The sequence below is a fragment of the Belonocnema kinseyi genome, chromosome 3 (assembly GCF_010883055.1).
Source record: "Belonocnema kinseyi isolate 2016_QV_RU_SX_M_011 chromosome 3, B_treatae_v1, whole genome shotgun sequence".
Classification (NCBI taxonomy): domain Eukaryota; kingdom Metazoa; phylum Arthropoda; class Insecta; order Hymenoptera; family Cynipidae; genus Belonocnema; species Belonocnema kinseyi.
The window spans coordinates 112,041,143-112,054,701 of NC_046659.1; the positions used below are offsets into that span (position 1 = coordinate 112,041,143).

Below are 13,559 nucleotides of genomic sequence, written 5' to 3' on the forward strand. Positions count from 1 at the left end.
CAGTGGCGAATATGAAGTGCCATACTCCATCACAGACAAAACTGGGGGTTAGAAACATTGCAGGTAATCGTTCAAGCAGGGTAATAGTCGGCTGATTAATCCAAAGTGAGGTAAAATTTCACCCGGGAAAGTTTACCTCTTTTTGGTGTACCTACCTCGCGTTTGTCCTACTTCACCAATTACCAGCAACATTTCGTAGCCTAAGTTTTTTTAGTGAACGAAAGTAAAGAAAGCTGCGCATGCAATTTTTGTTTCCTCTTGAGCGGATTCTTCGTTAGTATAGGCCATGCATGTGTTAGCTATTTTGTTTATATTTTGCCTTGAAAATTTTTTATCGAGGAGGCAAATGCGACTAAACGAGAGCGTTTCCCAATAGCCTTGAATTTTTGCCGCTTAGCGGCTGACGAACAAAAAATTTTAAGTTCGAAAGCATCTTTTTCGTGGTGTTGCACCGTAACACACGACACGCCTCGCTACTCTGGTGCTCGAATTCATAAGCGAATTTTTTTCTCTCTCGCGAATTAAAGTTGCTAATAGCTACGCGGCTCCACCGGACAAATTAACCAAGCGCAAAAAAAGCGTATACGACTCCGAGTCCAGAGCTCGCGATCAAAACTGCTGAACGCGCTTTTCCAGCGTGATGTTTGAATCGTCAGGTTTTTTTTATTTATCCCTTGCCGGAGAAAAAACTTTGACTGATTTTCAATTGAATTGGTGAATTGATAAACTAATAAGTTTTTAAAAAATCATCAGAATTCGAAAGCATTTTCTCTTGGAACTTATCTAACACTTTTTTCGGTATTTTGTAATAATAAGCAGATTAAATACTCATCAGCTGCACCAATCTTTTCCAAGTGTTCTTTAAGATATTTTTAAAAATTAAACTTTCTAAGTCTAATCCAAGCCCTAAGTCAGTATAAAAAGTAAGGTATAACCCGGGTATAAGTGATATGTTCCTAAGTTCCAAATCAACACAATTTGTTTTTGGTTTCTTTAGAAAAAAGTAATCTTTTACATAATCTTTTGAAAAATGTATCAAATATTTCTGGAAAATAAGTGGTTCATTTAAAATTTTGCAATAAATGAAAATTGGTGCAGTCTCTCATAACTTTTTTTGTAAATCAATTTTTAAAAATTATACAGTGAGATGCAATCCACCTTATTACTCAAAGCGGTCTTTCCGGCTTCTACTTAAGATCAATTCCGTGAAGAAAAACTTCTCCTATTTACTTGCCCAGCCCTGCGTCATTATCAAAAAGCTTTCTCTTGTGCCGCTTGTAGTTAGTAAAAAGCACCGAGAACATCAATACAGTCCAAAAAAAGTTTTTTTTGTTCAAAATCAATTTGGAGCTAATTTTCGTATAATTTTTAAAAATAAATCAGCACGTTTTTATAAAACTGATTCATTTTAATCGAATGTATAAACCGTTTAACAAATAGCCTCAAGCTGATTTCTACCAGATCGAATCCACTTCAAATCAAGTGACGAAATGTGTGGACTCTTTAGAGGAAATTAGAAAATACGTACTTTTCCGATTCGCCGAATTTTCTCTAAAAAATAATCTATTGAACTGGATTCGATTACCAGTAAATTCTTTATTTGGACAACTCTGGGTAAGTAACGATTGCAAGATAGATGAGCGACAGATATAAAGAATGAAATAGAGAAAAAAAATGTACAGAAAAGAAAATGAAATGTGAAAATATTAAGTACGTGCGTGATTGAAAGTGAAGAAAAAAGATAGTTTGAAAAATTATTTGCGAGAGCTGCGTGATTGCGTTGCAGAAACAAAAATGAAGGGCACTTCATATTCTCGAGAATCAATTTATTATTCGATGCACATTTTCTTCGACACGCGCATTCGATTTTTCATAGCCTTCTCAAAAAAATCGATACACTAAGGAAAAAAATCAAGCAAGACAGGACTGACCAAGATTATCAGGAGCGACTCAAAAAATTTTCATCTCTATTACCTACTATGTTTTTCATCTTTGGGTATTTTTCGATTTTCGGAATAGGCAGTGCAAATTTACTGACAAGGAGATGTCGCGAGATGTGCGTCGCGAGATGTGCGTCGCGATATGCGCTTCGCTGATTCGTCGCTGATTCGGCGACGCACATCTCGTGATCTCTCCTTGTGCAAGTAGAGGAAGTGTCTTTGATCTATCCAATCCAATCCAATCCAATTTTTCAGAAAGTTTTTACTCTGAAATTTTAAAGCAAGGGATTACATGTTTTCGGGAAAGGAAAACAAGGGAAAGGGGGGCAACCATCCGATGGAGAAGTTGTTCCACGCATGGTAGGGGATAAAAAAATAAATAAAACAGGTTTGGGAGACGAAAACTGAAATGTTTAGTCCTTAGTCGTACGATGGGGGGTTATACCTCGTAGTCTCGTTTTCGAACTTCACGCTCCAAATCCCACTTTTGACCCTCACAAATGTAGACGCGGTCGTAATACATTCGGCAAATCCTTCTCAAGTCATCTACAACGATATGGATAGACCAGTCTCAGATTCTTTTCTCAGGAAAAAAAGGTTGCAATTCTTTTTCTCTTACACGCGACACATTATTTCCGATAAAACAAAATCTGTCCTAATAAGTCTGTGTAATAGAGACTTGATCCGCAATATCCAGTGAATTTCGATAAATAAAATAATTCTCTTTTATTTTGATCATTGATTGGATATTCGATAAGGATGAAGATCTCAAAACGTCAGTCAGTTATTGATTCGCGATGATCACCTGCTTTGAAAATTCTCTCTTCGGCAGTAGGTAGGCAAGGGCGTTTTTGGACCAAGGTTTCTATCTTATCGACTTCGAGATCGTGGGTCAGTTTAAGTGGTTCATTTCCGTGCTAAGTTTCTAGAATATTCTAGATTAGGTCATAACATTTCTATATTTATGTTTTTATTTGCTTTTGAGTTTAGAAGGATCTAACAGCGTCATCGAGAGCATACTAGAAACTTAGCAAGGACATGAACCACTTGAGCTCTCGAAGAGTTTCTAGGTCGGTAAGGTAGGAATCTTGAACCCTAAATGTCCTTGCCCATCAACTTTCAGGTATGTGCGCAGTATTTTCAGGCATCTGCCACTCAAAGTACTCGTGCATTGCGGTGGAGAGGATAGTCGGGTTATCGTTCATGTATCACTTCTCTAACTACTGCGAGCTCGGTAAGAGAGTAAAAAACGAAAAAAAGAAGTAATATCACAAAATCGTCAATCCCGAGGTATGTGGGTGTCGAGTATGTGTGAGAGAGATGCAAGTGGAAAATTTCACACTGCTCGAACATTGGCGTCGATTTGTGAGATATCGACAGTATTTGTTCGACCTGTAGAAGTCCAAACGAAATTACCCTGGCGACGATAAAATTCGATTGCTAACATATATTGAACTGAAGCCACTTCGTTCAGAATACTTTCATTTTTTTTATTCTAAACCTTTCCAAATATTACATGAATTCTTTGTTTATTAATGAATACTTTATGGTTTTATACGTTATTCTGAATTATTTTGAAGACTCTTCAATTCTTTGAATTGATTTGAATTATTTGGGATTCATATTTAATTTATTTGAAATCTTTTCAGTACCTTGACTTTTGTCTACATTCAAAAAATTTGGAGATATTCAGGAATTTCACGTAATTCAGATATTTGTAGGGTATTAAGATATATTCAAGAATTTCATAGCTTTTAGAGAATTCTGGGAATTTAGAGAATTCAAGGGATTTATGCAGTTCATCGAATATCGGAGAATTCAAGGAAGTCAGAAGATTAGCATTATTCAGGAAATTTCATAAATTAGGAATATTCAAGAAATTAAGAAATTCTCAGGAATTCCGAATATTCAAGAAATATCGAATATTTAAAAAATTTAAGGTTGTTTAAAGAATTCAGGATATTTATGAAATTTTGGAGATTCACGAATTTCAGAGAATTCAGATCTTTTCAGGGATTTCATAGCTTTGAGAGAATTCTGCGAATTTTGGGAATTCAAGGGATTTAGGGAATTTAAGGAATTCGGAGAATTCAAGGAATTCAGGAGATTAGGACAATTCAAGGCATTTCATAACCATAGAATATTTCGGAAATTCAGAGATTTTTATAAAATGCGAGGAATCAAGGAGTTTTCAAGAAGTTCAAGATGCTCAAGAAATTAAGGATATTCAAAAAATTTCACGGAATTCAGATATTGTCGGGATATTTATATATTAATAGATTTTTTATAGCTCTCAGAAAATTTTGGGAACTTAGACCATTCAAAGGATTCAGATAATTAATGCATATTTCAGGAATTCCTAATATTCAAGGAATGCCGAATATTAAAGAAATTCAAGATATTTAATAATTTCAGGGAATAAAAAGCGTTTTAGAGATTCTATAGCTTTTAGCGATTTCTATGTATTAAAATAATTCAAGGGATTTAGGAAACTTCAGAAATTCAGATAATTCAAGGAATTCAGGAGATTAGGGAAAGTCCAGGAATTTTATAACTTCAGAATATGCAAAAAATGTATGGATTCTCATAAATTCCAAATATTTAAGGAGTTTAGGAAAGTCAAGAAATATAGGATAATTTAGAAATCCAAAATTATATAGAATTCGAGGAATTGAGAGAATTCAGATAATTTGAGGAAGTTAGAATATTCATTAAATTCAAAGAATGATTAAGAATATTCAAGAATTTAGAGAATTTAAATAGTTCAGAGATTTGGAAATGAAAGATTTGAAGAAATACAAGGCATTTCAAGAATTTCAAGAAGTTCAAGGGTTTTAAGGAATCTATAGGAATTTAAAGAATTTCAGTAGAAGTTAGGTTATTCAAAGAATTCAGATAATAACTCAAATAACTCAAGAAACTGAAGGAATACAAAAAATTGTATAGATATCAAGAAGCTTAGATAATTCTGGTAATTGAAGGTCATCAACGATTTAAGAGAATTAAAAAAATCCCAAATAATTGAAAAGAATTCAAAAGTACATAAGTAATGCTAAATAAAGTAGACAAAAAAATTTAAGATACTTGTGAAAATGTAGTCCTTCCGACTGTCAAAATTAATTTTAAAATTTCAAGTTCAGTCTTTACGAACTTTGTCCTTAAGAAGTTCTAATAGTATATCTTGTAAACTAGTGTTTAAGTTTGAAAATCTAAGACTTAGTTTGAAGCAAGGAATCACTTGCAGCTTGCGAGCTATTTTCTTCTTTCACAATTTAATTTCCGCTTTGCTATAAGAAACTCTTCCACGCCAAGAGAATTTCTATACTTTAATTACTTCAAAAACGTTTCATGTATTTCGAGAAACAAATTAAATTTTATTAAGCTCCTTTTAATCCACAGCTGCAATTATTTATTATTATCACCATCAGCATTATAGAGTTTAATTATTGATCAATTAAAAAAAACAAAAAACCGAACGCCAGAGTAATAATCGTCTTCTTGCATTTTTGTAATAAAGTGTAAGTGTGTACGATTCGTGAGCTTGAAGACACCTCAAAATACCTCATACCTCAAAATCTTTCATTCTATTTTTCCGTTCGAGGTCAAACTTATCACCCTCGAGTACGCATATTTTGTTCCAGTATGCCGAACAAATCGTCTGCAGCTCGGCTAAAAAAACAAGAAGTCACGAAAAAAAATAGCGGAAGCTTAAAATTATCGAATCGATGAGTCCTATAATCAGCGGCGATTGGTGCTCGTTAGTAAATGATAGTGTCATTGTATGCGGAATTAGATTTTTTTAGATTTTTACAAAACGACAATATAAACAAAAATTATTCACTTGTAGCTAAATTTTTTTACTCAAGCTCGAAATGAAGATCCTTCTTTTTGATATCGTTATTTAATTTCAAATTCGTGTTACTATTTTTGCCAAATTGCGTGATGGTATGATTAATTAAAAAACTAATATGATTATAAAATTAAAAAGTAAGCTCTCGTGAGGAGAAGACTTGGGACAAGGCGTTTGACGAATTGTGTATAAGCAAAGCATGAAGCTGTAATTAGTCTGCTTAATGTAAATGATATTTTGAGGAAGTGATGAAATAATACGTGTTTTTATGTTTGTATGAATGCGTCTGCGAATGAAATAATTAAAAAATTTTAAATAATTATTTAGAACCGAAGCCTAATAGGAATTCAAACTACTCAAACTTGATCAACCAATCTTGGGAAATAATTAAATTATTTTCATAAAAAATTTGGCTACAGATTTTTTGTAAATTAATTAAACCCAATTCTGGTGAGAACAATCTACGTTAAACCAATATTCTATTAAAAATTTAATTAATTTTTTGATTAATTAATTCTAGCACAAAAAACTTTAATTTTTCTGCTGCTATAGCTGCGAAAAGACTTTAGCGACATTATCACCTCTAGATGCAGCTTACTTTATTACGGCAGATACTGAAAAAAATAATAGTTAAAAAAATTGGAAATGAACTCTAATTCTTTTTGCGTTAATTTGCATTATATCGCAATTACGTCGCTTTAACTTTCTATAATAGACCTCAAAGTCCTTCTTGCTGACTTCGAATTCAAGGTCGTACTTCTCCTCCTCAAGGATGCCGATCCTCTTATGATACTGGTTCACAATTGACTTCAAGGTCGCTGTCAAAATGCGAATTCATTGAATCAGCTAAATTTCCACTCATTTTCCACATTTCGACATTTTTAAGAACCGAAATTTGTGTTTTTGTATCTATTTTTTCAAAAAAATTTCCTTATCCAGTGTTTGAAAGTAGCACAGAAGAAACTGTGAGTACTAGAACTTTGCAGGAAATCGTTCAGTCCGGGTAATAATCAGCTGATTACACCCAACCGGGGTAAACTTTCCGTGGTTACCATGGAAAGTTTACCATAGTTTGGTGTACTCACGACGCTTTTACCCTCCAGTTCCGATTAACTGAAACATTTTGTATTCTCAATTTTTTCTGAGAGCACGTTTTTCTTAATTTTCAGTTAAAAGCGGTTGAATCGTTTAAAATCACTTGACAGTTGTTAATGATTGTTTTTCTGTGTTTGGGTGATAAAGTTAATTTCTATAAATTTAATTAAATATCGAATTTTCCGACTACTTACGGTAATCTACGAACAGAAAAAACTGGAATTCGAAACGTTGCAGGTAATTATCGATAATACGGGGTAATAAAACAGCTGATTTCTCAATACTGAGGTAAAATTTCCGCGGTTAGCCCTGTAACGAGCTGTCTCTAGTGGAGCGTGTCGGAGATGTCTGCGATTCACCGCGGAAAGTTGACCTCAGTTCAGATTATTTTTTTCTTATTTTGGTCTTATTTTCACCTCGCGTTCACCCTCATGGACCAAATACCTGCAACATTTTAAGGCCAAAACAAAAAAACACCCTTTGGGCTTTTTTTGAAAAAATTATATTTTTATGTTGAGTACAAAAAGAATAATTAGAACAAATATAAGAAATAAATTCATGTTACTATCCAAACCAAATTTAACAGTATCTAAAACTTCAATTTACTATTATTTTATAAATATTAAAATTTAATAATAAGTTGCTTAAATATAATAAGAAATTTTTTGCATTCAATGTCTAATATAGTCAGCAACATTTTTTAAAATTTTGATTTTAATTTTTAATACAAAAAAACTGTTATAATTCGAAAAAGGCCTGACCATTTCGTATAAATTAATAAAAATTTACTTGGATTACTCCTTTGCTTCAAAATAGGTCCATTTAACTTTATAATCTGTTGAAAATCATAAAAAACAGTACATTTTTTTATGAAAAATATTTCTGTCAAAAAATGTGTTTTTTTACTGTTTAAGATGTAAATTCTTTCTAAAATATTTTGTTTTCGATGAGCAGTTATTTTCAGTATACAATAAATACTTTAAACTAAACAAAAATCATTAAAAAACTTGTACGCATAAATTGAAATGAATCTTTAAAATCGTACCTATTTTTTCTAGTTCTGTTTTGTGTCACCAGGTGGCTTATTGCAGTTTAACCATTCCTAATATTGTTATGAAATTTTTCAATTCCCGGTAATCGATAATTCCCAAAGTTACAAAACATCCGGAACTGAAAAATGTCCAAATTCAAAAATTTCTGAATATAAATAGTTAAAAAATTGTTTTAATAATAAAAGTAATGAATAAAAAACACTTTTAGTTAATAAACATATTTCTTATTTTATTATTTATTCAATATTGAACAAAAATTAATTATTTAGAATCGACAATCTAAGAATAGAGATTTTCCTGTTTCGGATATTTTATAATTTTGGAAAATTTACAATGTTTTGAGTTTCATTTTTCATGGTGTTACTACTACCAGGAATTTAAAGATTGCTACTATGAGTATTTAAAAATTCGGTAAGATATTTCCCCGAATTTTAAAATTCCGTAATTGGTTGTTTCAAGAAATTTGATCATTTCTGGAATTAAAAAAATATCGGTTTAAAAATTTTTAAGAATCAATATTTTCCGTAATTTTTCGTCAAAGGAAAATCTGCCTATTATTAATTGTAAATGTTAAAGAATAATTGAAGACGAAAATTAAAAAAAAAAAATAATGGCTAAAGCTCCTTAGTCTGCCATAGTTATATTAAATAAATAAACAATTTGAACATAAAAAACTTTTTTCTAAAGTGCGCCTTTATTGAAGTTCCCTTCCAAATTTACCTGCATTTACTTACACTTAATTTTTTTAGATTTGAACTTATAAAATTCCAAAAACTTTTAAATTTATCCTGAATATAACTTTTTACTAGTATTGATGAGGATAACGAGTTATTAACTTTTTAAATGAACCCTAAGTCTAACGCATTACTTTCAAATGGAAACGTGCCTAACACTTTCAATATTTTTTTCCTCTGAAATTTGTTAAACGAGTCGATTTTTCTTTGTAATGGTTGTATTTGATTTAAAAAATTACGATTGCAATTGTGTGATTGTGTGAGTAAAAGTAGGATGCGAGGATCAGGTGAGAGTGTAAGTATCGAAGAGTAGAAAATAAGAGAAAATCGACAGAAATACGTAGAGTTCATCCAGTAAAAAACAGCCAACATCGACACCGATATGCTGAAAGACTTGTCACAAAATTCAACAATTAGACGAAGGGAATCCAAGACCCGAAAATCATTTTTTTTTCAATTTTAATATAAAATAAAGTTATTTAAATTTAAATTTATGAGAGCACTTTTTAATGACTTTCAAGCCTGTTAATGATTCCTGGAAATTTGATTAACATATAAGAATAGTGAAAATTTTGGCACAGAAAAAGAGTTTGAGACAAGAGACTCGGGTTAAAAACCGAAATGCTAAGCTCGTGTTTAAATTGCGTCCGCAACATTTAACATAATTTCGGTTACGCTTATCACGCGAACGGACACCGCGTGGTGTCTTGCCCACAAAAGGCAACATAATTTTTTCTCCTTTTTTTTGGAGAAATGTACCTCATAGTCCTTTTTCTTGACTAGATATTCGATGTCGAACTTTTTATCCTCCAGAGCTGCGATCCTTGTGTGATATTCGCGCAAGACACGCTTGACATTCTCTGTATGTTGATAAGAAATCATAAACTTTAATTGTAAATACACGAATAGAAAACAAATTTATTTTCCAAGGACTTGTCAAAATTAATTAACCATTAAATCATTTGTTTGTTGCAGAAAGTAAAAAAAAAATGTAGAGTCTGGTTTGTAGTGTACTGTTTTGTCGGTTTTAGGATAAGGATAATGCGCAGTGTAGACTGAACAATGAGGTCGATATGATGAATTTGAAAATCGATTTCAAACAGAATTTCGAATATACAAATTATACAATCAATCAAAATTGTGCATCCACTTACGAAAATGGGATTAAAAACTCGTCTTAGAATGTGACAAGCTGGGCGATAAATAAAGTTAGAGCGATTTTTTAAAAGTTTTATAGAAAGTCTATTAACTTTCGCATTGATTGAGTCCACTTGAAGTGGACTAAATTGAAGTCAGAAATATTCTTGTCAAAATAAAACCAGCGGCATAGTCAAATATTGAAGGTTTATCGAACTTTCATGCAAAATGTGGGAGCGTGCCCAATGCGAGAAGCGGTCAGCCAAGTATCAGTTTCTTTTCGACTATTGCTTGATAACTGTTCTTTGTTTTGGACACGCTTCCACGTGTTTTACGATCACTCAAAAACCATTCAATATTTTATTATGTTTTTGATCTAATTTCAAATAGAAGTATTTAGAATTTAATTTAGCGTAGTGTAAAATTTTATATTCCTTATGAATAGAGTAGGATGTGAAATATGGCATACTTCAGACTAAATAAAAATTACCAGTACAGATTATACGAAAACTGTAATCAATTATATATTTTGAAGCATGCCATATTTTATATCTAACTCTCTTTATAATAATTATTTACTCAGACATATAAAATCGCACTACACCATTTTTCTATCTCTTAATTAAACCATACAAAAGTTTTAAAATTTTTCTGTTGATTAAAAGCTCTTGAATTGGACTAAATTAAAGTTTGAAATACTTTTTAAAAAATAAGACCAATGAATTTATACGATACTGAATGGTATTCGAATTATCATGGAAAATGTGGGAGCGTGCCCGAGGCGAGAAGTGGTCAATCTACTATCGATTTCTTCTCGACTTTTGGCTCACTTTTGTTTTTAAATTTGGGCACGCTTCCACATGTTCTATGATAATTCGAGAACCATGCAATATTTTATTATGCTTTTGATATTATTTTAAATATAATTATTTAGAATTTAATTGAGCGAAGCATAAAAATTTCTATTCCTTAAGAATGGAGTAAGATGTAAAATATGGCATACTTGAGAGAAGGTAAAAATTAGCAGATCGATTATATAAAAATTATAATTAATTAACTGGTTTGAAGTATGTCACAATTTATATCTAACTCTATTTGTAATATATTATTCACTCAGATGCTTAAAATCGTACTTTACTATTTTTCTATTCCCTCAATTAAACAATGAAAAAGTTGATTGAATTTCGGTATTTACGCATTTTTGATAACCATAGGTCTGTGCAATTTCCGTGTTGACCATAAAAAATTAGGAAAGCGGGCCCCTGATTCAAATCTATGGGCCAAGCAGCATTCTAGCACAAGTCGACACTAGACCAACTGTTTTTAGCATTGGGCACGCTTCCACATTTTTAATAAAAATTCAAAGACGATTTAATATTTTGTTAGGTTGTTGGTCTCATTTTAAAGAGAAGATTGTAGGATTTAAAAAAGCTTTTAAATTTTCATATTCCCTACCTCAAACTATGTAAAAGTTTTTTTCAATTTTGTGTCAGTTGAGCCCTGCTTAAAGTATTTTTGCGGTTCGAGACAGCATGTGAGAAAGATCAACCTATTTTCCGTTTTCGACAGATTTCGATTTCCAACTTTCGTTATCTGAATGCTTTAGGAAAGTTATTTTAAAAAATTGAAAATACGCAAGGTTAAAGTAGGAAATCTTTTCTTGAAAATAAGACCAAGAACATAATAATTTACTGAAAAGTTTTTAAATTATCGTGGAAAATGAATAAGCGTTCCAAAGGCGGAAAGCCATCGATTTAGCATCGGATTCTGCTAAAAAACTACTCCTTTTTTCGCCTTGGGTACACTGCCACATATTTTATGATCATTCGAGATAAATTCTTAAAAAATGTTTATTATTATGTCAATTTACTGGTCTCATTTAAAAATTATGATGTAATTTAATTTGGCGAAGTTTTAATGTATCACATGAGCTTCCTCGAAGCATGCAAAATTGTAATTAATTTTTCGTTGATTGAGACGTGTTTACAGAATTTTTTTATAAATATGGACCGAAATAGCATGTTAGAAAGATCTACCTATTTTTAGTTTTTGACTAATGTTTGATTCCTTATTTGTATTTTATGCAATTAATTGGTAAGTGAACAAAAAAATGTGTATTGTCAACTTCTGCTTGACTGCTGCTTGACAGTCCGTTTTTCGTCTTAGGCACGCTCCCAAATATTTTATGATAATTCGAGAAAAATTCAATATTTTATTATCTTATTGGTCTCATTTGAAATTAATATTTTAGAATTTAATTTAGCGAAGTTTCAATTTATTCTAAGAGCTTTCTCAAATGATCCAAATTGTAATTAGTTTTGCGTGGATTGAGCTATATTTAGAGTATTTTTCATAAATATAGGCGGACATAGCATGTAAGAAAGATGTACCTATATTCAGTTTTTGATAAATATTCGATTCCAAAATTGTACTTTCTGTATGCTTTTTGGGAAGCTTATAAAAAAGAATCAAACTTTGCTTAATTGAGATCTGGTATCTGTTGTTTAACAGGAGATAAAAAATATAATAAGGTATAAAAGTTTCTCCAGTAATCATGTAAAACGCTCAAACATGCTAATGGCGAAAAACAGTCGGTCTGGTGTCGGATTCTGCTAGAGTACCGCTTGATCCCTAGTTTTTTACCTGGGGAATTTTTGATTATTGAAAAATGTTTGATGATCAATTTACAATCATTGAATGCTTTAGCGAAGCTCATAGAAAAAAATAAAGTTTCATTATTTGAAGTCTGAAATCTGTTCTTCGAAGCAAGATAAAGACATAAGTAATTATTGAATATTTTTCGATTTATCATCAAAAATTTGAAAGCCTCCCCAAGGAGAAAAACAGTCGATCTCGTGTCGGCTTCTGCTCATCAGCTGATTAACCCATTGATTTTTGTTAAGGACTCGCATTTACATTTTCTATTATAATTCCAGAACCCGTACATATTTTATTGAGTTTGTGGTCTTTTTTTAAAGAAAAAATTTTAGAATCTGATTTGCCGCTTGAAATATTTCAAAGAAATATGGACCGAGATAGAAATTGATCAAGATCTACCTATTTTCCGGATTTGGCCCAATTTTCCTATACCAACTTGCATGCTCTGCACGGTTTAGGGAAGGTAACAGAAAAAATGAAAGTTTCGTTTAATTAAATCTTTAAATATATTATTTATAAAACAAAAACATAATAAAATATGGAATAGTTTTCGAATTATCATAAAAAAATTTGGAAGCATGCCCAATGCCAAACGCGGTTGGTTTAGTATCGGCTTCTGCTCCACTACTGCTTGTCACACCAATTTTCTTCTTGAGTTTTCTTATAATTTTTTTAATGCAAATTCGAAAACTAGTAAACATTTTATTATGTTCTTGATCTCATTTTGCAGAAAAGATTTCAAACTTCAATCTAGCGAAGTTTAAATACTTTCTATTGGTTTTCCTAAATCAGATAGAAAGTTAAAATTAGATATCGAAAATTGGTTCAAAATGGAATGCAACCTAGCCCCCTATTAATGAAACAAACTTCAAGTATGGCTCAGTCAACACGAAATATAATTAAACTTCTATCAATTAAAAAAAAAATTTCTAACTTAATTTTTCTTGTAGTTAGTCACTTCCTAAGAAAAGCCTCTTTTCGATCAGATTTACCTAAATGGACGCACAATTTTGACCAGTAGTATATTTCAAAAAGTGACTTGCTTCCGAAAAGTAGCAGATTAGGAAAAAATATCGATAAACCGACGCTGCAC

The 13,559-nt window shown here is 31.5% G+C and overlaps 1 protein-coding gene across 19 annotated transcripts in view; it reads right to left on the bottom strand.

Moving 5' to 3' along the window:
* Positions 1 to 13,559, bottom strand: part of LOC117168765 (troponin I) — an 85,347-nt gene that overhangs the window by 49,731 nt on the left and 22,057 nt on the right. For 8 of the 19 annotated variants that reach the window (XM_033354533.1, XM_033354531.1, XM_033354523.1 and 5 more), the window contains one exon: positions 9,431 to 9,531. In XM_033354533.1, the coding sequence (XP_033210424.1) occupies positions 9,431 to 9,531 (101 nt within the window). Of the gene's footprint in view, positions 1 to 2,385; positions 2,487 to 5,508; positions 5,610 to 6,507; positions 6,609 to 9,430; positions 9,532 to 13,559 lie in introns of all 19 variants that reach the window. The other 11 variants (XM_033354524.1, XM_033354534.1, XM_033354535.1 and 8 more) reach the window with 3 other exon arrangements.